The sequence below is a fragment of the Mastacembelus armatus genome, chromosome 11 (genome assembly GCF_900324485.2).
Source record: "Mastacembelus armatus chromosome 11, fMasArm1.2, whole genome shotgun sequence".
NCBI lineage: Eukaryota > Metazoa > Chordata > Actinopteri > Synbranchiformes > Mastacembelidae > Mastacembelus > Mastacembelus armatus.
The window spans coordinates 11900846-11928507 of NC_046643.1; the positions used below are offsets into that span (position 1 = coordinate 11900846).

The 27662-nt window shown below is 39.3% G+C and overlaps 1 protein-coding gene across 2 annotated transcripts; it reads right to left on the reverse strand.

Annotated features, from left to right (window-relative positions):
• Positions 1-1637: 1637 nt before the first annotated feature.
• On the reverse strand, positions 1638-27152 carry spire1a (spire-type actin nucleation factor 1a). 2 transcript variants are annotated; one of them, XM_026300949.2, is made up of 18 exons: positions 26690-27152; positions 23276-23307; positions 14866-15141; positions 13006-13131; positions 10977-11051; positions 10694-10858; positions 10489-10575; positions 9953-10082; positions 8141-8188; positions 7604-7752; positions 7299-7380; positions 7030-7172; positions 5435-5464; positions 4639-4776; positions 4461-4531; positions 4323-4350; positions 3613-3776; positions 1638-3527 (listed from the first exon to the last, which is right to left on the reverse strand). In XM_026300949.2, exons 1-18 carry the CDS (start codon positions 27033-27035, stop codon positions 3266-3268), a joined length of 2352 nt encoding a protein of 783 aa, XP_026156734.1. In that variant the 5' UTR covers positions 27036-27152; the 3' UTR covers positions 1638-3265. The 2 variants fall into 2 exon arrangements, with proteins under 2 accessions (XP_026156734.1, XP_026156735.1); XM_026300950.2 differs by lacking the exon at positions 5435-5464.
• Positions 27153-27662: the final 510 nt, after the last annotated feature.

Below are 27662 nucleotides of genomic sequence, written 5' to 3' on the forward strand. Positions count from 1 at the left end.
TAAAGATCTAGTTACCAGTTTCCCCCTCCTGAGAGAATCAGTGTTTGTACGATATGGCTGACTTTTATGCAGCCCTCCAATAAAGCTGATCTTGGGGGAAGAGATGTGGGATCAGATTTCACTCTTACATTTTAATCGCTGCCCATTAGTGTGGAAACACTGAAACTCACACAGGGGCAGCAACCAAAAGGGAATTTCATTACACTCCACATTAGCAGGCTCAGACTGTCATTGGGTTAAATGAGCCCTTGTTAGCCCTGAATGCCTCACAGTAAACCTCTGTGCATGTGTGTCTGTGTGGGTTCAAAATGTGATGCACAACAAAATCATTATCAGGACATTAATACAGCACAGGAACACACATTATACCCAGCAGAACATCTGTTGTTAGACATTAAACTTAAAACTTTTGTAATTGAGTCATATCAATGCGAAATGTGACCCTTCTGAGTAATTTACCATCAGCCAAGTCAAATGGTGTATGTGTCACTACAAAGCAGCACTTAAGAACACCTCGAGTATCTTTTTATTGAGCTGCTGCTAAATACACAGCCTATTCAGACTGTTTATCGACTGTGTGTTTGCTTGCTGCCTTTCCATAGAAACGAGAGTGTGTGAGGGTCACCCTTCAGGGAGGCTGTGGCCTGGCTGGTTATTTTCAGTGTCTGTTACTAACCCATCAAGGGATAACATTTCACTGCTAGCCAGTGCAACGTCTGAAGTTGTACACTCATAATTGTGGTTAAGGGAACTGTAGAAGTATGCATTTCTAAAGAAGTGCATGTAAAAAAAAAAAAGAAAAGAAAAAAAAAAAAAAACTTTATTCTTAAAGTTAAGTTTATAATTATAGTGTGAAATCTCAATAACTCCAAGCACACATGCTTGGAGTAGTTTCACATACTAACTGGGGGGGATTCTCTTCTGTCATGCAAGAGGGCCGATTGTCAGCATGTAACATTACACTCCTGTGTTAACATGATGCACAAAGGGATGAAGAAGGTTTACACCTAAAAAGACAGGGGTGGTTTGAAAATTCTGACACCAGATCAGTTACAGTCCCTTCCCCATCTCAGTATCTGTTTGTTTTCAGGGGGGGTGCAAGCTGCAGTTTTGCAACCATTTGAACAATAATGGAGAAATGTCTTAGCCATTATCCACACCTGCTAATTCCTATTTAGGGTCACAGGGATCTGCTGCAGCCTAACAACATGATCTCAAACCTTTAAAGCTGTTATTTCTTAAAGCTCAAAGCCAAATAAAATATACAGCAGCAATTAGTGAAAATAAGCTAGAGAAACAATTTTACTGTCATCTACTGATTCATTTCAACACCAGAATAAAACTAGGTAAAAATCCATGTAAGAAACCAAGTGAAAGAAATGAAATAAATTGTTATAATTTTGAGTTAAAAAAAAAAAGCTAGTATTACTGGTAGTAAAGGTCCTGAGGTGGCCCATTGAATTCAATGTTCTTTCACCATTTCTAAAATAATTATTGCAGCTGGTCAAGTGCAAAGGCAGAAAAGTCATGTAACGGTAATTTAAATTTCTTTTTATTGTAACTTTGTCGCCCTCTGCTGTCTAATTTGACTTGCCTTTGTGTCCCTTAATGATGCACATTTGTGAAACTGAACAATCTTAAGAAGAATTATGATTTTATTATTATCTTACGTTTAATAAAAACAAACAAATCACAGTACAGCATGCACACATTCCTTACAGAGGACTAACTGGTCAGGTGGATTATTTCATTGGAACATGGCATTGTAATTTAACAGGCTGGTTAGGCTTTGTGTTCATTTGGTAATGACTGTCGCAAAATACACTATATGAACATATCTGTGTATGTGAATACGTCCGAGACTGTGTTCTTAAAAAAAAAAAATATATATCCATAAAGCATATTCATTGACAGTTATGTGGTAATAGTGCCTACATTCAGCTCAATGGAGTGCTTTTGGAGTTCCTTACACACAACCTGCACCCATTCACACACACATTTTCATTCTTGAGGAATCAGGGGAAATGGCACTATGGACTCCCAAAAGGCGAAAAACAAAGACTGTAACAATTATTAAGACAAAAACCCAACATAAACAACAAACTGGTCCAATAAAAGTGCTATTTTCAATTTAGAATAGTATCTTAACACTGAGGAGTTTTTAAACTACACAACAGAAATAAAATCTTAATATTACATTGACATAAACATATTAACACTAAAAATAAATGTTTCAGAGAAGAATTTCAAATAAAGAAATCCTAAAATATGAAGGCAGAAATCCTAAAATATGGTAAAATTATACTTAGCTGAGTTGTTTATATTAGATTTAAATTCAGGACAATTAGGATATACAGCATGTACACATTCATAAACCCACAACTGTGCTTCTGTTGCCCATCTTGGAACATGGAGGGGCAAGACAATCCAAAAACGTTCCCCATCAAGTGTATCACACATATTTACAGGTCCATAACTACAAAGGCATTCAAAGAAAGAAATTACATTTTGGCACCAGGCACATAATATACAGTATAAACTAAAACCCATTCAGAAAAATAAACAGACTACTCTCACCCTTCAGTGTGTTGTCCCAACAACATGACATAATAGTAAATATGCATTTTAACTGGCTAAAAAAAAAAAGAAAGATTTGGCATAATTGTTGCTGGAAGAATAAGAGAGGGGCAGATGATTGGCAGAGATCTACCCCAACAGACCTGACAGGAGAATCTACAGTGCATTTCTGTCAAAAAGACAATCTGTTGTTCTTCCTGAGTGCTAGAAGTAAACAGGAACTGGAAAACTTGTTCATAGCTTAGATTAGGATTGGGCTTTTATTTATTTACATGATATCACTGCAACTACTGGCTTTCTGTCTCACTGATCTTGGGCTTACATCAAATATACATTCTCTTATCTAATAATGACATCAGCAGCTCAAATTTATCTACGTTACCCACTTTAGCCAGTGTTTCCCAAATTATCAATACAAACATGGCTCTCCAATGTGGCCTAGCAGCTACTGCAGGGTGCTGACCTTTCATAGCTTGCCAACTTTTCCTGAGAGGGGATAAGGTGTAAGAACCTTTGCTAACTAAGGTGGGATAGACTGGATTCATGGTCTCTTCTGACTTTTTCAAAATCAGCATTAACATACACTGCAGTGAACCAGTCCCTTTCAAGACTAGATTAAGAGGGGATTTTTTTCCCATTATGTGAATAAGTTCTGCGAGAACAAAAGTGCACAGTGCATTTCTGCTTTCTACACTTCATTTATGGTGCGCTCTGAGGGCCTAAAGTTGATGGAGTTGGACGACGACATGTAAAAGGATTGTGTTTTGCGATTGAGGCGGGCACGCTTGGTGGCCCCGCACAGGTTGCGTTTACTGGAGGAGATGGTGTCTGTGATGAACTTTTTGCAGTCCACACAGACCTCCATAGTTACCCAGTCCTCAGTTAGCTCCTTGGGGAGCTCCGGCTCATCCTGTGACCGCCCATCTCTGCTGCTGCCGTGCTTGGACAACCTGAGGACAGAGAGAAATAATTAAGTGACTTACTCACCCATTTGTTCAGTTTATAATGAGATCTGGTTGTTCTGTAGCAACCTACTTGGAAACACTTCTGCGTAGGCTGTTTCGGCTGTGTCCAGACCCAAACGGTTGTTTGTCTGCTTCAGCACAGGCAGAAGCTACACTTGCCTCGTCTTTAGCCATAGCACTTGAGCCCAAAGTGTATATGGGCAAGGTGGAATAGGGCTTAGATGGCAGCCGCATCTGAGGTACAAAGATATACAACGTGATATAGCACACCTGACAGTATCCATAGAACAGCTGTTAGCGCCAAGAGTGTCAAAGTGATGTGTTAAATATATCCTTACACATCATTGTAACAATGTGCTTTGCCTTAAAAGTCCTGACATTAAAGGCTCTTGTCATGCATACTGGCATGTCTTTATTTTTTTAGTACTTTGAATGGCGTGACAGTGTGCACCATACTCAACATGGACAAATGAAAAACATACATAACATAAACAGACTGGAGTTTGCTGAAATGCATGTTGACAAGCCACAGTGCTTTTGGGTGAAATGTTGTACAGATGAAACATCAGCTCTATCTTCAAAGGCAAAATTGCTGTCAAAGAAAAGTTCACTGAAAAAGCTCGTTTTTTTTTTGTTTTTTTTTAAAATGGGGTTGCCTTCAATCTGTGCAGGGCACAATAAATAACAGTAGGTGCCAATTACCTTTGTAAATTTCAAATTATTTCAAGTGAAAGTGTACCAAGAGTACCAGCCCTGTCTGACATTAAACAGCCTCCTTACCTTTTTAGAGCACTGGGAACACACGGGCCTGGAAAAGAAGAAGAAAAAAAAAAAAAAAAAAAATCAACTATTAAGTTAAATGTTAATGATCAATTGCTGCACTTCAGTTGAGTGGAAAAGAAAAGTCATTTGCTTTACCTTTTACAGAACTGGCAGGTGTACGACCATGTAAAGAGAGAGAACCTCTTGGTCCGACACGAAAAGCAAAGCTAGAGGGAGAAACATAAGATGAGATTGGTTCATGCATTTGAATGACTGTGACAATGTTTCGTGCTGCTTAAAGACAAAACATCATGTCCTTCAAAAGCTAACTAACCTTTCCTTTCTTGAGAGCAGTGTAGATGTCTTTGTACTGCTGAAACTTCTCCAGCTCGGCCTTGACCAGAACCTGTCGTATGTGCATCACTTCCTCCACTGTCAGAGCCAGACGCTCCACTGGGTAGCAGAACTCCTCCTGGAGAAAATGAACACATCACATTCACTAATACAGAAACAATCAGCAAACACACAATTCAAAACAGTGCAATAGCTAGAAATGATGATGAAAAGTGTAAGAGTGCAGCTAAATGTAAAAAACCAAACAATACAATCTCACAGAATTCACCAAAAGAAAATCACCACTTTAACCACAGAGCAGACGTGCAATGAGTTGGTGAGGGTAAAGACACCAGTCCTATACATAAATGTGACAGTGTGACACTGAACAGACAGTTTCCCAGTGATGCAACATACCATGTTGGTATATCTTAAATATAATTTTATATATTTTGTTTCAACCTAACAGGTTAATGCACTCAAAGTCAAACTCCACAGCAGTGAAAACAGCTCAAGGAATGTGTTTCTAATCATTTACACTCACCTAGCTAGGATTAACGAATACACATCTCTGCTGTCAATTTTTATTGAAGATTTCTCAAACCGTTATCTTATATTTAACATCCACTGAGCTATTTTCAGCACACCATGGTTCTCTGTGATCACACAATGGTCATGACACAATGTCCCATTCATCCAAAAAAAAAAAAAAAAAAAAAAAAACAGTACATTGAATTACACAGTTTTCTGGATGGGAACCCCACACAGTGTGCTTGTGATGATTAACAGTAACATACCGTGCCCTGAGCACCACTGGCAGCTCCCACCTGACCAGCACACAGGACAGAGGGAACAGGACATTGAAAAAGAAGCAGGACTTTATATTCTACTATGCTAACCACATACAGTATGCTTAATGAAATCTAACACAAGATCTCAATGAGCTAATTACAGGATACTTTGAGTCTTTTGGTTACATAATCACTTACTATCAAATTTAAGACTTTAGAACAGCAAAGCTAATAAAAAGTTCAGTTTTAGAAGTAGCTACACATTATTTCGCACGCTCTCTTCCTGCATGACATCATACCACATATTTGCCATTTCATTTCATTTTATCCATGAATCTTAGTTTCATAACAGAAAGCCCCATGACTGGTTATTCATCTGACAGCATCAAGTAGAGGAGAGTTCACTGAGATGGCAGCCTTCGTCTCATGACTCTGTTCTTTCTGCTGTATCATAAAAGCCAAGGATCACAGGTGCTGTCTGCTCACGGTGCAGGACTACACATCTCCCTACTACTCCTCCCCAAAACTTTCACTCTTGAACTTTTTTTTAAATCAGCTGTTTTAACACATGCCAATATGTCATAAATAAAAAATGATTAAAAAAGGGACTGACGGTGATGGATAGCAGTATATTGACCAAGTTACCTTGGCACTGGCGTCCCCCATCAGCTGCAGCATTATACAGAATAAAAAAATGACTGCAAGTTAAGTGTTTAGAACTAGACAGTGAACCAGTGTAAACACATTAATGAGATGAGTACCACAAATAGAGGGGAACTGCAACAAACATATGTTTTACTTGAGACACTGAACTCCTAATGTCTATCTGAAAGGCAAAGCATGTGCGAGCATGTGCTTATATTACAAACAAAGTGGAAAAGAAACATGGCTTCTAGTAAAGGGAATTGCTCTTTGATTTTATTGCATGGCAATTGTCTAAACTTATCTTTCTTTAATTCAAATTTTTCTCACTTTTAAGGGACCAGACAAGATGTTTGAAAATTCTCATTTGGCGCCAAAGGTCTGCCATTAAACAAGCAAGTGGTGAGAAATAACCAATTGCATCTAAATCCTCTTCATAGAGCAGCGTGTCCTGTGGTTTCAATTACATCCATTGACCTCACTAGAATCATACGACCAGAACAGACCTACTCAGAGGACCAATGACCTCATGGCAAACAAATGACCAGTCACAGGAGTGAATTCAACAGATATAGTGTAGGTCTAGTGCTGTAGATTGTTGTTGCATTCATTCAAATTATATGGGACTGGCGTGTTTGACAACATTTTCATGTGTGCTTGTCAGTAACAATTTTTTACCGTCTTGTTACATTTTACCGATAAGATTAGAAATACAATGGTGGCAGTGATGTTAATGGAGGACAATCCTTGTTATAGCAATAAAAAGTGAAAATCTCAGGTTAATCATTGACTGCAAGTGTGTTTACAGTATAGGAAAACCTGCTATGAAAAATCCACCTGCAAGCCAAGCTTTATAAAACCAGAAGTTAAAGATCTGTCATGAACCTCAGGGCCTTCATAGATCCATTTATATAGGCCTTGGTAAGTAATCCATATGTGTGTATATGTAGTTTACATACCAAAGACTTAGAGCTCTGTCTGGATGGAGGTACAAAAGGACGGACACTGGTGGGGGTCTCCTTCTCGAGAGAGTGCCGCCTCTGTGGAGACTGATGTTTGTCCCGCTGTGTGGTGGCGGAAACAGGCAGAAACTTTGGGATAGCTGGAGAGATTAAAAAAAAGCATGGAGAAAAAAAAAAAAAAAAAAAAAAAAAAAAATCAACAAACATCTAAAGAATGAGCAATATAAATACTTGGAAGCTTACGTATGTTTCACGTAAGACTTTACCTTTCTTTCCAGTAACAGACTCGGGAGATGTATCCTCCATCAAAGACGTAGACATACTGGAGCTGCTGTGTGTGGGCTCCTCCTGTCAAACCAGAAGATCACAATATTAAAGAGATAGATAAATACTGGGCTTTGACTTTCCACTTGTGTAAATAAAGACAGTTACAAGACTGCAACATTTTTCAAGCTTCTAAAATCAAAACATTCATTTTGTTGTGCAATTAAAGCATTTATACTTTTTTCTATGAAAGCACTTAATAAAGCAGTTTAAAGGGATGATTAAGTGTCAAACTTCAGACATTTACATCAGATTCTGAGCTGTCCAGCTCGGCCAGCGTGGGTGCTCTGAGCAGCCTCTTCCGCTGGCTAAGTGGTTGCACTCCACTGGATCCCAAGGTGTCACTGGCCAGAGACTGGGTGCTGACAGCTAGCTTCCTGGGTGCATCAGGAGTGTCTGCAGATCAAAGAGAGAACGGTCATTTGAGGAGACACTATTACAGCTTCTGACAAACTGGACACAGTTTTGATTTGAAACAAACATGAAGCACAAATCATGATGAACTGTGTCCGTATCTTAACAGCTGGCCATCAAATGTAAACTATGATGATGTTGTATTGGTAGTATGTGATAGCAGAGTCAGTGCAGGCACATGATGGTTGAGAAAAGAACCCACCATATCATACTTTCAGTTTTCTTGTTCTTTTTTACAATTTTCTTGTTCTTGAAGTTTTACCTAATGGATTTATAACCCTTAGGTGCACTGTGTTAAAAAAGAGCAACGGTTGCTTGCCAATATAATGCTGGTTTTATATGATGAGATGTCACCTGATGAGTAATTTACCTGAGCTGCGGAACAAGTCCTGAGGGATGCTGATGCTTTTCCCTGCTCCTGTAAAGTAATTTATTAGAATTAGGATACAGCCTTTGGCAGGGCCACACATTAATATTTTCGTTCCAACCACCAGACTGGGTCCACAGGGGGATGGGTGGGGGCTTAACAGAAGCAAGTACCTGCGAGACCATGTATAAACTGAGGGTCTGCTGCGTAACTGTGGGCTCACACATAGATGCTTTGTGCACAGCCGGAAAGCACAGAGGGAAAGGTAAGTGAAGGGAAGTGCCGGGGAAACAGAGAAAGGTGATAAGTGCAGTCACACTGCAAAAGGTTATTCCACTACATCCTCGTTGATCATGATCGTCTTGTGAACTATAGCCATATATTCAGCCTGTCATCTGCCATTCAACTATTTATCTGATGCAGGCTGCTAACACTGCTGTTATGCAACTTTTCACATTTTCTCAGTGAAAGTGGATTATGGTGACCAGCAGGACAAACTGACTGTAGGGAGACTGATGATCTATAATCTCAGCCCACTGGCATTGGCTCAGGGGATGTCTCTCTTTACCTAGACTACAGATAGTCACCATTAGTAGCTTCTACATCCAGGTCATTTTACATTGTTTAATTTATACAATTCATAATATTCCTAAAAATATGTACTCCTGCTCTTGTGAAGCAGTATGCCTGCATTTTGATTTGAGGCCTTACCCTTACATAGATCTTGCAAATAATATCAATTTCATACAGCCTGAGATGAAGCTGCACTGTGCTAACCCGCATTTTCTTCAGGTGCAACTGGTGTGTGCATCATAACAGCCAATAAGTGACAGTAGTGGGTCATGCACTGCCTACAACACATCAGCAAGATGTGTGTGCAAATGCCAACCCTAAAAACAGGCTAGAATGAAACAAGGAATGACAATAACAAAACAACAGGTGATGTTTATCTTTACCTGATGAGTCAAAACTGTAAGACATGCTAAGAGGTCGCATGACTGAGATGGCCATGATATGGCCATGTTTGAGGGGGGAAAAATGAATGAGGAGAATAGGAGAAAAAGAAAACCATGTTAAAATGGATGGTGAAGTCAATGAGTCGTACAATTTAACAAAGCAGATTCACAGAAATAGAGAGTTTATGACCTACAATTATTAGGACCATGCAACTTTTAGGAGCTATTTCAGATAACCTGTACCTGTATGTATGACAAGTCCCTAAAAAAAGGTGTGTGTACTGTACAAAAGCACTGCGTGCTGTTTTTATCTGATTTAAGCCTTTAATGGTATGAAACCTTATTTCCAATCAGCCAATCATGATCACGACATACCATAGGTATTGTCTACCTCTAACTCACTCCTTGTTTTTACAAAGAAAACTATAATAATCAGCTTATTTTAAGTGAAATATCAATTAGGTTAAAACCAAAGACTCATCAGTCTAAGAAAATGTTTTTCAGGAACCACAACAGTTACTGCTGCAGTGCAAGTCTAGCAAACACACCAAGTGATCCTTGTTCAAACAAGTCTGAGCAAAAGAATACATCAGCGTAGGAGGAGGCCTGTTAGAGTAATCATAACAGTGCAGCTAAAAATGTTTAAGTCATGTGTAATGTTTTTTTGGAGATGTTAGGCTCATAAGGCTCAGCTATGCAGCAGTTTAACACACATGCTTATTGGATAGGTTGAACAAAAAAAATCCAGGAAATTGTTTTAGAGTTATGTCCAGTAACAGCAGAATATAGCACTGGCATTTCTGATTGACACCTATTTGTGCAGGTACACTTGGAATAAGCGTCTGTGTTGGTGTCCCACCTAGACGGCTTCTGCGGATCATGTCCGGTGAGACCGGCCTGAGCTTCCTTTCAGCTTTGATGTCCTCCAGTAACCGTTCATGGAGGCTCCGGGGCCGTGGAGGGTGAGGTTTCAGCTTACGGGCGGAGACCTGTCATGACAACCACAGGAGTGAGTGCTCAACTGGAGATGGAAGCTATATTTTCCTATCACATCTCCTCAGGAACACTGCATGCTTTGTAAGTGCATTAAGCCACCAAACGACTCTTATACACAGTTCATCCCTTCACTAACAATACAACTATGCATTTGTCAGTACATTCTCTATCATTCACACCCTGATGCCAGTGCAATACTATAAAACTGACAACAAAATATCTGATTGCACAAGTGTTTTCACAGCAGTTACATCTAGATACTTAGAATTACTCAATCTCTAAATATTGCTGAAATTTTGCTCTGGTGTACTGTAAAGAGAACACTGCATATGTTTAAAGCCTAATTTCAAACAATGATAGAATACCTCAACTTTGAAGGCTCCACATTGTGCTACTCACCGGGTTGAGAGGAGGTCGTGACCTGATGAATTCAAGAATGATTTCATGAGCACTCTTCTTTAACCTTGGTGGGATGTCTCCATTTACCTGGAATGAAATAACTAAAATTCTTAAATCTGTTGTTGATGGCGATTTCTCATTGTAATATTTTGATGCTGATTGAGAAAAAAAACCTTAACACAAATAATGGCAGTGAAATGCTCACCATGACTTTTCGCAGCTTGTAACGTTTGGAGCGGATGTCGTCCATCAGCATTTCGTAGGGTGTGAGCTGATATTCAGTTGGCAGTGGGTTGTACTGCCGTTCCTGAACCTTCTTCAACTTTACCCCAGTTCGTAGATCTCGCATGACCTGCACCCAGAACCGTGCCTGGTGCGAATACAAATAATATGACAGTTCTTGCATTTATTGCAAAGAAAACATGCATGCAGAAGTAGTGTATGTAATCTACTGGTGCTTGGTATAGTAAAGTAGATATTTCTCTCACCCAATCTGCATTTTGCAGCTCATTGAGGTCTTTAACAGGTTCCTCTCGAGTCTCACCTTCCATTCTCCGAAGGTTCTAGACAAGAAAAGAAGGTGCACCACCACACACATAAATAAAGTTGATGTCACTGGAAACATCATTATTCTTTTTCATTACAGTCTAAGCCAGTTGCATGTTGCAATCCTGGTGTTCTTCTGGGCGTGCTGTAAACATGTTGTCACACTAAACCTTGAGTGGCTTTTTTTTGTTTTGTTTTTTAAACTGAAAGCATGAAACCTGTGCTGAAAGAAAGTATCTGCCCGAGCTGGAATGACAGACTCTACAATACTGACACTTCATAAACACTTCTAAGACTCATGTTCATCAAAATTTGAATCAGACATGATTTATGATATTGCTTAATGCCAGACTTTTAGATCAAATTAAGAAAGTCTTAAGGGCCCTGTGCTAACAGCTGCAGCTGCTTTTCTTATCATCTACACATTTATTATTCCATATGATTAACACTAAAACCCACTCTTTCTGCTTATGCATAAAGTTCTTTCTTCTGATATGAGCTTTTTCTTCCAAATTAGACTCTGATGTCCTTCCTTTATTAACCAAGACAGTACTTGTTTCTCACAGATACCTTTTTAAGCAAATAAGGGTTTTGGTTTATTTTCAGACTGCCAGGAAAAACAGGGGAATCCAAGAACGAACAGTTCATACTCACTGCCAGAAAATATACACTACCTGCTTAATCTGTAAGCAGATATGATGTGTTGTGCTGTGTTTGATTACTTATTAAATACCTGGTGAAAGTCTGTGCTATTGTAAGTACAAATCAGCCTTTATAGTCTGGTGGTCCCTCCTGTAACCTCTTTAAATCACTATGTAAGGTTACACCACTGTCACTGCTGTATCCAATTCTATAGTCATGTATTACATACAGAAGCTTCAGTCATGCCTCCTGCAGTAGCCACAGCCAGTGTGTATGTAGTGTTCAGTAAAGCTACTCTGAGAGCAAGTCATGTGGTCACCTCTACACTGCAGTTCAGTCAAAGGAAACAAAAGCGTATTGTAACATGTTTTCCCACCAGGTCTATGAAGTATTTTTCTGAGACATACTGTATAAAGGCTTTCAGAAATGGTAGAATGTCCACAAGAATAGAGTCCATTCTTAACTTTTACACATAACATTTTCAAACTTTTTTTCCCATGCTGTTTTCTGTGGCAATTGTTAAACAAATTGTGGGAATAACATTTAACTCTCATGTGTGAAATTAGATTATACTGTACCCTGATCTGTTATATCTAGGTCTACTCAAGCTGTTTAAAGTACTCTCCATAGTGTATTTCTTTAATGGTATTTTTTATGCCAATGATTTTGAACTAATCATTTTAATAACAGTTGGTTAAACATCTGTCTCCAAGAAGCATAAGCTCTGTAAAGTATCCCCTCACTAATCGTACCAATACTTAATTTACAGGAATAACTCCTTTGGCGAGCAGACCAATGCCAGGTCATGCAGATTTACGTCTTCAGTCCTCAAGTTGTCCACTTGCCTAACAAGAGGTGTCAGACAGGAACGCCCATATAGTCTCAATCCTTCTGGACCATTACCACTCTGTGGGCTGTTTTGTTGTTATTGTTCGGTTTCTGGGCACCACTCAGCCAACTGAATTTTATGCTGTAAATTCACATACCAAAGCAGAATGGTAAACACCGATGACAAGGCTGAGTTTGGTACTTTTTCATATTCTCCTTTCTGCTAAAAACACCTTTCCCTGTGACTTTCAGTTTCTTTCTCATTTTGACAAGTTTGTAATGTGCAAATGAGTCAAACATTATTATGACTCATGCACAAAAGACAAGTTTGGGGATGTTAAGTGACTCAGTGAACTATTAAAAGTGATAAGATTTTCTGAAATAAGTTAAAGTGATTCACTTCATATATAAGAGTTACACCAATTTTTTAGTAGGAGAAAAATGATTCCTCCCTAATGGTGACTTATCCTCACTACATTTGATGATGCCAAACTTTCCTACCTCCTTGGCACTCTTGATTTTCTCCAGAAAGGTGCGCAGTTCCCTGGTCTCAGCATAGAGAGCACGACACACAGCCTGGTAGTGATTGGGGGCGTCTGATGGGCTGGGCAGGTGGGAAGAACACAGCTGTGGTGGAGAAAATTTTTAAAAAAAAATAAAAAAGGTTATATGTGTTAATAAGCCAACTTAAAGTACATCTAGTATATTAGTGCTTGGCATAATTGGCGCATTCATAGAGCCCCCATAGAATTCGTGTTTTAAATGAGGAATATTTTTGACATTTTGAATGAAGAATCTACAAAATAAAAATCATGGACATAGACAACTACAGAAAAAGCTTTGCACAATCTAAATTCTAAAACAGCAAAGTGAAACCTCTATCCCACATATAATTCATGAAGAATCTTCATGACGTCAGATTTTATCACCACAAAATATGAATCATTATGTGTGGGGCTGTTTATTTTGATTATTGTAATGAGTCCTCCTTTTTGGTTTAGTTTTTCTTTTATTCTATTTTTTTGCTCCATGTAATAATTATTTAGTACATGTTGGACTGAGCTGTAAAGGTAAGTCAGGCTTTCATTTCCATCTGTAGACTTTTAATAATCTGCCAAAACCGAAGCATGCACTGAGAGGGCCCTGGTGCAGTCACAGCTGTGCTTTAAGCTTAATGTTAACATCAGCACGCTACCATGTTCACATCAGAAAACATCAGGTAATGCCAAAGTCGGTAAGTTTCATCTTTTGAGGATCATGAATGCCTGTACAAAATTTCATGGTAATGCAGGCAATAGTTGCAATAGTTGACGGTGCCACCCACTGAGCTAATGCTGTGGCTAAAACAGTGTCTGAACAAAAACAATCAACAGCATAAACCTGATTATCCTGTAGCAGCAACATTGTCTGAGTAGCATCATCCATGCACCATTTAAAAGCTCCTGGTATTCGAATGTCACTAAAAAAGGCAGCCTGCCATAGTAATGGACATGATGTCAAATTAACTACAGCGACACAAAGGAGGAAACCAGATGAATAACATATTTTCGTGTTTTCCCTGAAGGGCTTGGCTAGCCACAGGAATCTCTGACACAGCAACAAATGCCTTATTTCTCTTCCACTGAAGAGAGATTCACAAGTTAAATAAAAGATTAATGAAAACATTCAGTGATATCACTGTATCTCTGGTTTCCAATGTTTCTGCTGAAAACAATGATATGTATCAAGCACAAAACCTTACAGTTACAAAACAATGTCAGAAAACTGTATATCACATGAGGAATTTGGTTAAATTACAGAAACATGAGCTGATGTTGGTTTGGAGATGTGATAAGAACTTAGAAGAAGAAGCGTGGTAAGAACCCACACTTCCTCACCCACTCACCCCATTTAACTAAAGCAACAATAAAACCCATCCAGTGCATTTAATGTCTAACTATTGAGAGAGAATTGTGTAATGAGAATTGTGTGGTCACATACTAGCAGCAACAGACCTAACATTTGTGTTCTACACCAGGAAACAGGCTGTGAAGGTTTCTAAGCCTATTTCCTAAATAGCAGCACATTTACACAGCTATAATTACCACTCTCATTTTCAGAAGCTACTCAGGGAAATGATATTGATAGGTGTTATTGGGGCAATTTATTTGGAGCTGGAGTGATGATGAGGTGTGGATGCAGTGCTCTGTTAATAGACAAAAATAGTGCACCCCATGCACATCCAGACAGGTTTTTAAGACATGCAGGATATAGGGCGAAATATTTAAGGCTGACGGAAAATCTGCACATTTAATATTAAAGATTGTGCAGATTATACTTGACTGCCTGCATCTTTAGAAATTGATAAAATAAAACAACTACCATAATTATGTTTCGATAGCTGCAAATGCTGCTGACTGTGCCGGTGGTGGTTGCAGAGACAGGTTCTTCCCCCTCCTCCTCTTCCTCCTCCTCACACTCATCCTCCTCCTCTGTGGCCTCATAGCCCTCATCAGGACAGAGGTCGCTCTCAGTTTCTTCAGTGTTGGTCATCATGTCGATCAGACGCTCCAGTGGTGGGCTGAGCTCACGCTCCTCATTTTCTTTGAGACCATAGTCCAGAGCTTTGTAGATCATAACACCCAGTGAGTCAATAACCTGTGTGGAAAAATGACAAATGGCATGTTAAAGATTATTTATTCTGTAATAAAAATAAACCAGTTTCATGGGCTTTGGCCTGAGGCTGAAATAGTTCCTTTAAACTGAGCTTCTACAGACAAAACAGAGGTGCAAGAGTGGTTTTCCATTTTATACCTACACTCAAAGGGCCTTTAATCATAGACCATACATCCTTACAGGGATTCACATGTCAACACAATAACCTAAGACTATCTAAACGAGACATTAAGGACAAAGAGTGCAGTTACCATATGAACACCATTGCAGCACTTATTCACAGTCCTATCTGCTCAGTGGCATTTTTACTGTTTTGTCATTTCTTCTGGTGTAGGCATGGGGAATTGGGTCAAAGAGTGAATTCAGTTCATCAGCTTGTCAGTTACATAAAAATATCTGTGCCGACCTGAGGATCTTTATAAATTTAGCTAGGGGAAATAAGATTTTTTTTTTCCAGTTCATTAATATTGGTTTATTTGCTGTCAAGTGTGCCAACATTGGTTTTTCAAGCTGACAGCCCCCAACAAGCTGACAGGTTAACCTGATTTGTCGCCCCTGCGTTTTAGTTAAACAAGTCTGTCTACAACAAACTGAACTCACCCGAACAAACAAGAAGATAATTCATGTCCTCAAACCATATGTGAAACAAGGCCACAGTGTTCACCCAAACAACATAATTGTTACCATAATCTGCACATGATTTCATTACTGTTCATTAACAAGCAGAGTATGAGCTCTCATTTTTCAGCATGTTCCAACTTAAATTGATGTCTAAAACTGCAAAGACAAAGTTGTTTCTTTCACTGCAGCATATCCTGTTGGCTCTGCTCTGTCATACCCTGTCCTGGCAAATTAATAAACCACTGCTCTCAAATCAACAAGTGTTTGGAAGCGAGATGAGCTAAAAATTCTACACTGAGAGAAGACCTGAAGCAACCTTAGAAAACATCAGACATCTGTAGAACAGGCCAAATGATTCCAGTAGGAGTTCAGTGAGGAAGGAGGACAAATTCTAAATCTTAGTATTGATTAGCACCTTTAAAATGATTTCTAGTAGTTTAACTAAATTGTCGGTTCATTTTGGGATTTATAACACAATCAATACAACTGAGAGCTTTACACATTAAACTGAAACCTGAACCTTTTTTTTTTTTTTCACTCAATGGCAAACACAAACATTTTTTTGTAATGTGTATCTTTGTTTAATGTGGATTAAACCACTTAGTCAACAGTCATAACTGTAAATGACAACTGACAATTACAATAAGGACATGAAGTTTATTGGCCTAATCTCAATATTATGTTATGTAACATTCAGCAATAACAGATGAGATATTTGCATTTTATAACAGACATGGCAATAGCTGCAAACTGCACACCAAGCAAAAAATATACTATAGCTTGCATTCCTTTTCCAAGTTTGCAGGGGTGGACTATATATGTCCAGTCAAGCTTTTAATAAGCAGCAAAGAAGCAGTTCCTTCTGCACGAGGAACAATGTCAACTAATCAATTAGTGGAAAAAAACCTAATTACTTTTTGTGGAATGAAAAAGTCTTTGATTAATGGCTGCCCAATGCTATTTTCTGCCATATTTGACAAACATGGCAACACTACAGGTCTAAATATAGAAACAACAACTTGAAGCTATTTCACTGTGGCTTTGTGAAATTAATGAAATGAGAAGCTAAGAGCTGTAATACTTATTACATACTCTGACTCATTACTGAACTGTATGTTCTCTTCTATAAAAGAATAGAGCTGCATTGTTGAGAAAGGGAGGTGTCCAAATAAAACAGTGGTTGAAGCTGATGTTGACGGGCAAGGCTGGCTACGCAAGCAGTGTCAAGGAGCAGCAGCTGGCTGTGGTGTCTGGGAGTGTAATGCACACATGAGAAGGGTGTTGACGGAGCATGTTTGAGCTTATTGGCTTCAACAACCGAGACCAAATATCATTGCATAACTGGCATGACATATAGAGTCACATTTTTGCTCTTGAGTTGGGAAACATAGCCTGTGAAAACCATTAACTTAAGCAGACTAACAACCCTGGTTTCCGCTCTGTGAGAGCTTTTTTTTCCCCAGACAATCCAGTGGGTATTTCCAATGGTTTATTAACTTTTAGAAAACAAAGTTTTCTTAATCCATAAAGAAACTGTTAATCACTGAAGCACTATTTGTTAGTAACTACATAATCATTAGACTACCTGTCAGTATTAAGGTAAAGACAACCTACACAATATCACCTGATTTACAGGGGCCCTTGCCTGCCTCAGCTGCTTTCCTATTTACTGTTAAACTATCTAACTAATACTGTCTATCTAACTAAACTAAAAAAATTTTGTATGAACAAGAACATTTTTTGTCTTTTGTCAAAGGAGTCATCTGTTCTACACTGTTGGGGACTGTGGTTCCCTTATTTATACTTAGACCTGTGACTTTTATTTCAATATATTTCCAAAAATGAAAAATACTAGCACCATGAAAGCAGCCCAGATTCAGAATACCCAAACAACCTATTCATCCTATTTCTTTTTGACATAGATCAGTTTTGTGATGTTGTAGTTTATCATTTATGTACCAATTCTATGTGTGTCTGATAATCCTCTTCCGTGGCCAAAACAAATATCCTATTCCGTAGTGTCTTATTACGTAACCCTATAATCCATCGGTAGAGCAATGTGCATTATAGTGAGTGGGGATACTAGAGGATGCTGGAGTGACGGGCACTACAGCGGGTCTCATTCATGCCAAGTTTTATATTGGACCACAGGCAGTAAGCAAATAATCAAGTGCAGAAAATCCTTTTGCCTGCATGTCTAATCTAAGCTGCTCCATTAGACTAGATTTCTAATTGAAGATGAACTATGCTGGCAAGTTGTGGGTAGATTTAGCCAACGGTTTTTGTATAGAATGCAATTTCCCTGCCAACACAGAAATGGCTTGTTATAATTAACTGGCCAGTGCTTAAACAGTAGCAATCACAGAAAAGCTCACTGTTCAGTACATCATCGATTAAATCACTCTGGTTCCATATTTTAGACATCCTATACAGCAGAAATGACAGCATGGACTCAATTAGCCAAATACATGGTGAAGTCCAGACATAAATAGCCATAAAAACACAAGAAAAGCTAGATTATTCCACGCTGTCACAGCTTTATCACTACATCCATGTTCTTCTTTCAAAGAATGACAGTAAGGCAGCATGACTTTGTGTCAGAAGGAATGAGGAAGACTTCAGTTTCAATAGCCGATACTCAGGCTGCATCTCAGGCAGAACAGGAAAGAGGAAAAGACAGCTGGGTTTTTCAACCACACTTTACAATTCCATGTAAAGACTTGTGGCTCAGAAGTATAAGGCAAAGCTGAGGAGCAGTAGGCGGAAGAAGGGAGAAAAGAAATGCAGATAAATCAGTTGGGAAAGATGTCAAGAAAAACCACTGTTGGGCTTCAGGCAAGGGCTGAAACCCAGGAAAGGTGGATGCTTGCCACAGGATGAGACACTTATGTCCCCATCAGTGAGGTCTTAGTCAACCACAGGTAATACAGGAAACCGCCTACAATGTAAAATGTATTGGGAAAAAAAGTAGTGAAATGAGTCATCCGGGTGTCGAAGAAAAAAAAAAAAAAAATAGTATCAGTGAGCATAAATAAAACAGCTTCAGTGTGAGAGAGGTTTCCCAGTATACTAAGTTCAGAAATCTTAAGTTCATTAAGTTCAGAAATGGTGTGTAAAGTCGATAACCAGCCTCATGAATGTGGATCCTAAAATCTGCTCAGAATATACTCCAGCCTCTATCTGCAGCAACTTTTCTCACATTCCACAAATAGATACTCTTGCATGACATCACTGCCAAAGGTTAGAAATGCAGTTTTCCAACAATGACTTGTTTTATACCAGAGAATCTCCTTTTCCCACGATGACCTGTGTCAGAGGCAGGATCTTGAAAATTAATAGACAACATTTTCCTCATCAATAATGTGTGAAGGAGTGAATGTGGTCTTTTCAAAGCTTAGCTTGAAGCTCTCTGCCAACTAAACAAAATTAAGAGAGATGAATTAATGTTTTGTTTTTCCAGTTAAAATAGGGAGAGATGTATACTTAGAAAACATTTGCCTTTTGATCCAGCAACCAAACAAAATAAAAATAGAAGCATATTGTTTGGTCTCCTCCCATGCTAAAAATCTTACAGAGGCTATCAAGCAAGTTTGGTAACTTTAGAATATAAATGTTGTTTCTGGTGAGGCCTCAATGCTGTGACCTAGTGTTTGGTGGCGTTTTACTGTCTGTGCCGCTTTCTTGGCCAGAACTTGCTTGGAAAAAATGATTCAGTCTCAGCAAGACTGCCCATGATTAGCTGAAACCCACATAAAATCTTACTTTTCCGCCTTTGTGCATGCCCTACTTGATTTGTAATTACTGCAATTTATCATCACCGCGTCTTCGATGAATAACAATAAGCTCCGACCAGCCACTTAAAGTCATATGGGACTTTAACTGGCAAAATAGGCAGAAAAAATAAGACTATGGTTAAAAAACACTAGCTTGTCAAACAGGGAAAGAGCACCCATGATGGGGAAAGAATCAGTGAGTCAACCAGTACGCAGATGGGCAAAGAATGAGCTGTTTGTGCTAAGGACCACCATTACCACTTACATAAGCACACGAGAAAGAAAGAAAGAGGGGGGAAAAAAAATAAAAAAATACAGGCTTATGTACTGCTGAGTCCTGTAATTAGATCCATTGCAGCAGAAATATACCATCACTCCCCATTTTCCATTATTTAACTCTCTAATAATATTAGTTGTCAAGCTGAAGTATATATCTATTCTATTATTTTATTTATCAGATGAATCATGACATTCTGACATTATCAAAATTTAAGATAGCATTTACGCTGCTGCACAGGTGGAAGATAAAGGGTAAATGTCGTTGCAAACAATATCAGTGTGATTAAAAAGCCATAAAAATCCTTTTCTAGCCTTACTTTTCAAAGATCACATATAAAAAAAATAATACTGGTACACTGAAAGCAAAGGTCTGTATTCTTTCAGATTAAAGCTGCTGCCCTGACATAATTTTAGGATTGGAGCTAACATGGTCAAGCTCTTGCCTTTGCAGTTGCAGCCCAAGGCACCGCAGTGGCAATCTGAGTTCACAAAGTTAGACAGGCAGCTTTCAGGGTTTGCTGCAGTAGAACAGAAAAGTCATCACAACACAGACAGTTACATAAGCAGACCTAAATCTAAAGGTCTTTCACTGCAGGAGTGGATGCTCAGCCCCCTCCGGTCTGCATCATTGCTAGTTCATAGTGAGACAGAAAATGATGCTGCCCTTTCATATTTTCTGGACAAAAACTGTTGAGTTAGCATTTTATGAAGTCAGCTAGAAATGACTAAGCACTGAGAAAATATCACCCCATTACATTATTTCATCATTTCTAGCAGCTCCTGTAACAGAACTTAAAAAAAAAAAAAAAACAACCCAGGACTTTCTAACATCCGTTACAAAAGATGTGATATCTTCATACACTTGGGACTCAATTTATTTCTCTGGGCTGACTGGACCAGAGAATAAAAAAAAAGAAACCCATTTCTTCAATAGTAGATATAAATAGCATTCCCTGGGTCAAACAGTTTAGACTGTTAAATAAATCATGTTCCCGTGGCTTCATGCTTGATGTGAATATCTGTGTATTGGCAGAAATGTAACACTGGGGACCATAATATGAGCTGCATGGAAGCTTTTAAGTGGAGCTGTCAATGTGCTTTTATCCTAATCAATTGATTGATTAGGATAAAAGCAGGATGTAACATAATGAAGTCAGTGGTACATGTCAGAGATACAAAGTCAGATTAAACTCAGTGCAACTCAATCAGTTCAGGAGACTGAACTCAAAGGCAGCATGGCGTGCAGACATCTGACCTAAAATTAGTTTGATCAAAATTCAGACTAAAAACATTAAACTCTTCCTCTCAAAATGGGGAGTCTAACATCATAGCTGAACCAGCAGCAGCATGAAAGCCATATTTCACATGCACATATAGACATTTGAATCTGGAATTTCACATTTTGCAATTTCACACTGAAAACCCTGCTCTATTATGATCAACTTCAAAGTCTGGGGTTTTACTACATGGATGGTGCTGGCAAACTAATTGTCTTGGCCCAAACATGAGCAAGTGGGACCTGAGCAGACCTGGCAAACTGCAGAACCTGTAATAGGATGTAACAACTAATCTCAGCTTAATCTTCAACCAAGGACAAACTGGGTTAAGCTTGTCCTGAGGGCTACAACATAAGGTGTGTGTCTCACATTTAATATTTTCCTGTAAGAACCACACAAAGTACAGGTAACAATAGAGCAGCACAAAAAAAAACAGCTTTGTCTTTATCAATTTTGATGTAAGAAGCAAACTGATATATTGTTTGACAGTATTGATAAATATCCTAAAATTGGTTTTATGAATCTGAATCGACTGTAAATAAGCTGGTGATTGGCTCCAAAAGACAAAACACTGCTATGAGATTGGTAGTGGCCCCTTAGCTGGCACAGAAGACTGAGACACAACAAACACACAAGGCTAAAGTAGGATCACAACTGGCTGTCCAAAACGTCAGGTCAATTCATTCAGTAATTGAAACACTTTTCTCTCTGTGCTACAACTAGATATCACTCAATTAAACTAAAATACATGAATGCTTTTTTAACAACGAGGTGTGACCCCCAGGTTTGGCCACACGATCCATTCTGTTTCATACTGACAAAGTCACATTACTGCTGAGCAAGATGATGTGCATTTCCCAGAAACCACCAAGGCAAGCACACCCTTTCAGGGACACTTCACAGTAACACAGTAAGCAAAGGTAGGAACAATCTAGTATCAACTACAGTAGCAAACATACTGTACAATGAGTAGAAGAAAAGAGACTATATGTGGAGCAAAAACATCGATGATTAGTATTTTCGCTCGAATCATTAAGTAGTATCTTCCACAATAGGCCTGTCAGCTGAGGTGGAGGAATTCTATTTCCAAATAAGCCATGCAAAAACACACACATACTGTGCATGCCTGTAATCACATGGACTACAAGACAAACATGAAGGATGGCCTGACTACATGGAGTAGACAGAAGGCTCTGTGTTCAATTAGTCAATGTACACATAAAGTTCGGAAGAGACTTCTCCTCCCAGCATTATACCATGATTGCACAAACAGATAGTGCCCACATGTTTTCTTCACATGGTTTTGGTGCTGATGTTTGAATGTGTAAGAGTGATAGTGTGTATGCTACGCTCTAATGCACTAACTACAGAACAAAGCAGAGAGACCTATTAGTACGGCACTTATTCCTGCTCACTCATGTCTAGTGTTTCACAAGTCAGGCCTCAATTTCTGGGTAAACGCATGAAAGAATGTGTAGCATTTTGTTATATTTAGATGGGGAAAATGATTTTTTTAGGGCGAAATCTGCAAGTGCTGAATGCAGTCTTCACGTTGCTTCTGATATGCAAGTTTATTTTGTCAGCAAACACAGAAGTGAAAATCAAAGAAAGCAGATCCCATGTGTGCCTGCTGCGTAGTGCCATATTTTCATTTTGACTGTGCCGTTGTGAGAGAATAAGCAGATTTTGACAGTTCGTAAAATGAAAATAGGCCCTACACACAAGAAAAAACACCAATTTTCAACAGTACTGATAACCAGTTAATGATATTTCAAATATCTACTTGAGTTGAGTATAGGGTATAGAGGAAATGATGTTCTCAGGATCAGTGTCAACAACATTACAACACAGTGGCTATAGCACCCCATTTGTGGTGTAATAGAGGCAGGTGGGCAGGCTGTCCAAACAGATCATGAAATTGTTTTGTCTGTGTTACTGTTTTACATGAACTAAACAATGCATGACAGCTATAGAGTGAAAACAAATGTGATAACCAAATCACACTCACACTTAATGAACTTAACACACTCTTTTCTGGGTAATGAAAAACCTGTTAGGATAGAATTAAAAGCAAACCTGCGCATGCTCGCCCAGCGTTTGTTGAAAACAAAAAACTAATTTGGATTTGAACTTGGAGTGACTAAGAAGACTATTATTGCAACTCACCTCTAATGACGTTGGAGCTGATTTGTATTTATCTGTAATGAAAGGACAGAAAGAAAAGTTATTATTCGCATTCATAAACACAGGTTATTTATTGTGCATGTAATTATTACAAACAAGCAGCGTGGCAAACACACCCTGTAAACTATTCATGTGCAAGACATCTTTAAGGGAATAGTAAGAGAAAACACACACGTCACAGTGTTAGGGAACATAAATATTAAACTTCACGCCTTAGAAATAGAATGGAGAATGAATGGGGCCACTGAGGAGCTCAATTACTAGGCAACAGTACAGATGACTGTAAAACCAGTGAGTGAATAAATAATTATGTTTTCTCTGTAGTCACTGCACACTGCCTGAGGCAAACTCAGTTTTGAAAAACTGCCACTTGGGGGTCTGGTTAGAGTAAAATGAGTTCATTCATACTTTGGAGAAAGACGTTTAACCATTGTAACCCATTATCATCAAAATAAAACATCAAAATCAAGAAAGCAATACTTGTGACCTTTCCATTAAAAAAAACATAAATCACTGCACTTGAGGTTGAAAGAAGCTGAGCAGCCTTTAGGGTGCACTTTAAACCTGTTTTTAAAAATGCAAAAAAGTACAAGAACCTAGATGGATGGGGAAACCCACGACTTTCTCTTTGCCCTTTAGACAAAACAAGGATTTTAAAAAACAAAAACAAAACAAAACAATCACCTGGCTTTGACAGTCTTATCTCTTGTTCTTATAATTTTCCACAGGGCTGTCACACAAGATTTTCATATTGGGTGCTAAGAGTGAACAGAAGTAATCACTTTCCACAATTAACAATTACATGTTACATTTAGCCTACAGGCTTCTTTTCCATCACTAGCAATTAATGATTTGGACAGTGGATAACTGCCAGTTATAGTAACGTCAGAGGTCAAAGTACAAACAGAGTAATAAATCTGTAAAATGAGATCATCCCTTAGAAATTAGACACACCGGATGTACCAATCGAAGTGCAATTTCAGTTTAACTTCCATCAACTGAGGTAGTGACTGAGTAAAATCCAGTTACACAAGACTACTCACATTTTTCTATACAGAGCTTATAGACACATCCGCAGAAATCACTTGTTTAGCTCTATTCTGTACAGCTCACTATAAGTTACAGCTAACAAACATGAAAAAACAAACATTCATCCATCTCCTTCAGGAAAACACTAGAGCCTCTGTTTCTCCCCATCAAGGAGAGATGGCTTGGCCAGGGCCCTTGTCTCTCCTAGGGCAAGTAAATCACAGAGAGCATATTTGGAGCAGTGTGCAGTGTCACCCTGACTATTTGATTCTGTCTTGCCAGAGGACAGTGGGATTTTTACATTAAATTGAAGTTTTATTTATACCATGCCAATCTTTTAGCAATCTTTGGTCACAAATCTGATAAACAAATATACACGAAGAAGCTTAAAAATGTCCCATTTGCATCTTCATTTTGACACCTTCTATGAGATCCGATTAACTATATGAATAGCATTCCAGTTAAAACCCTGCATGCGCCAAATCAGCAAAAACAAAAAGAAAAATCTGTACCGTATGTATGAATAATTGAAAATCTTGGGGTAAACAAGTCTCAGCATTCAGGCCTTGACCTCCTCTAGGAAACGTGAATAGGGAATGAATGGGAATGAATATGTTCCCCTCCGTGCACTTTGTGAATTGATTTGACTGCAGCAGGGGCTTTGTGTATCTCAACATCAACGGAGTCCAAAATAAGACTCGACTTGGAGTCTGTGCTCCTCATTAGTCTGATTCCATTTGCTATGCGTCAAAAAAAGAAAAAAAAAAAAAGAACACTTCCTTGTTTGCTGAAATTGCTTGATAGCTGACCACAGCAGCAGTGCATGCCGACAACATTTTTATATAAGGTATCAACCAGAGAGACTGTAGAGCCCAGTGTTGGTGGTCTGGGTGCTGGCCAGATCATGCTCCCTTGTCAGTGACTCATATTCAAGCAATACGTAGCTTGGACAAGCATTGATTTTCTGCTGGCATAGCAACCCCTCAGACTAGCCGCTGAGCTACTGGAAGCTTAATATGTCTCACGTCTCTCTCATCGTCAGACCTAATAAAAATCAGGACAGGGCCAAGCTGTCCCTAAATACCCCAGTCACTAGTCAGAGGACAAGCCCCATGATCTCCAAACTTATCTGCAGTCTTATTTCTAAAGTTTGTTCATCTGATCGTCACATTTGCTCTATTTTTGGTTGTGCCATGATACCCAGCTGCAATTTCCACACACAGCAAACATTAAATATGCTGAGATGAGGGACAGCTGGGCTGAGGGGTTACCTCAAAAAGAAAGATGGCTAATAGGTTCCTGGGAGAAACAAGACACATCCCTAGTTGCCTGAGGCTGTGCTGACAGTCACACCTCATCTACTCACACCTATCTTTATCACTCACATAATAATGGAATGCAGTTCAAAGATTGCGAACACTGTGTGCCAAATGTACGTCTTGCTGCACACCTGAATTGACGTAGAGGAACAAGCTGTGCTTCAAATTAGCAGCCAATGAATTTCTTGCCAAATAATCAATGGATCTATTTTACACTCACAGGCATGAGGACAAGATGGTACACAAACCTTAAAAAAAAACAACACAGAACTGAGTGCATCTGCTGTAGGCTATGTAATGTATACGCATGCTAACCTTCATCCAAACTATACTCAAACATGTTTCCAACTGTGTTTAGAGGCTCGGGTGCATGCACCTGCTCACTTAACTTCCCCCCCCCCCCCCCATGAATCTGTGCCTTTACCTGGATGTCACAACACAAATAATGGGGCTGATATATGAGTCATCAGTGTTTGGCGTTTTCCCCTACTTCATGTCACTGCAGCCCTGATACTGGTTTACTGCACTCAAGGTGCTCTGCAGTTTGAATGTATCACATGGGTCAGTGTTTACTGAAGGTAACTGACCATAATGTCAAACACTAGCACAAAGCAGCCATTCAAATCCAGCCTTGCTAACACCCCGTTTGAATGAACCTATAATGAGTCATGTTTACAATGTAAATATTAGATTTGAATTCAGAGCAAACTCTTTATGTAAATAAATGTTTGCAAAAATGCTAATAAATGATCCTTTCGACTCTCAGCAGCTATTGGGGTTGATCCGTTGTTCCGTGATATATAATTAGCACCAGCATCGGTCTGTAAACAAATTCGCCACATGGCTGGAAGCAGACAGCCACAACAATATGGCCTCTTTGTGAGGATGCTCCATCCGCCCGGCCTGTGAGTGATGTTACGGGGGGAAATGCTCCTGTGTTGGCAGCCTGCTGAGATAACAGTCTTCGTCGTTCAACTGCGCAGTTACTCAGACCAGACAGACGTTTTTGGGTAAATCCCGACACCGGGCCGGGCCTCGGTTTGTTTACCTGTGCTGTGTTCAAAGTGCAGTTTCACAGTCCCGTCTCTCCCGATCCGCACATCCCCGGGTCCCTCGATTTTCCTCGGATAGTCGGCTGCTGATGCACCGGCGGACTTGGAGCTTTTCCTCCGATGTTTCCGCGCTAAAGTCCGACAGCACTGGTAACACACGGCCCAAGCCTGCTCCTCGTTTATGGGCTGGCTGTACAGTGACAGTATTTCTTCCAAGGAGACCTCGTCGGTTCCGTCGCCGCAGTCTACGTTCATGTCTCCAGCGCTGAAATCAGTGGCTAAATCCCGGAGAGGCGTCGGCGAAGTCTGCATCTCATCGTCAGTCCCCGGTCGCTTGGCCATCCTCAGATCATTACAAGCACATAACTTGAAGACAGAAAAAACGTAAAGCAGTTTCTGTTGATGTTTTATGGTCACACGCCAACACGAGCCCGTCGTCAACGTCTCTCAGCTGCTATCTGTCCGCCGCGAGCACAGAGCACCAACGGTTCAAGCACGAGCGGCAGCGGCCTGGCGTTCCGCGTGGTCGTAGTGCCCGCCGGATTCAGAGCGCAGGGCCCACCTGTCCGCAGGTGTGTGGACCAAATCACTAACAATTTAAATAACCTGAGGGGAGACTCGATTTGTTTTTGTTTGTTTTGTGCTTAAAAAAACAAATTTGAAAAACAAATTTGAAAAACCTTATTTAAATTAGTACTATGATCCCATCATCGTTATTTCAAACAATAAATGTGACCTTTTCTCATTCATTTTAAAGACATTGTATTTTATGCCCTATAAAATGTGAACAAGCTGAAAGTCTGGCCTAATGTCAGTTTTTTTATGTCAACTAGCACAATTTCCACTTTACATGTCATGAGGTACATTAATATTCCTACTCCAATTTTTCCAATTTGTAATTTTTCACCATAATGTCAATTTATTGCCGCATTGAGTGAGATGTGACTTAAAAGGTTTGAATGGCTCTTA

Bases quoted from the DNA above. Each gene is read 5' to 3' on its own strand.
- spire1a (XM_026300949.2), bottom strand. From the start codon at position 27,035: ATGGCCAAGCGACCGGGGACTGACGATGAGATGCAGACTTCGCCGACG. The intron at 4,777-5,434 runs GTATGTTACTGT...CATTTTCTCCAG, and splicing joins CCAGTGGTGCTCAGGGCACG to GAGGAGTTCTGCTACCCAGT. The intron at 3,528-3,612 runs GTAGGTTGCTAC...CTCTGTCCTCAG, and splicing joins CTACGCAGAAGTGTTTCCAA to GTTGTCCAAGCACGGCAGCA.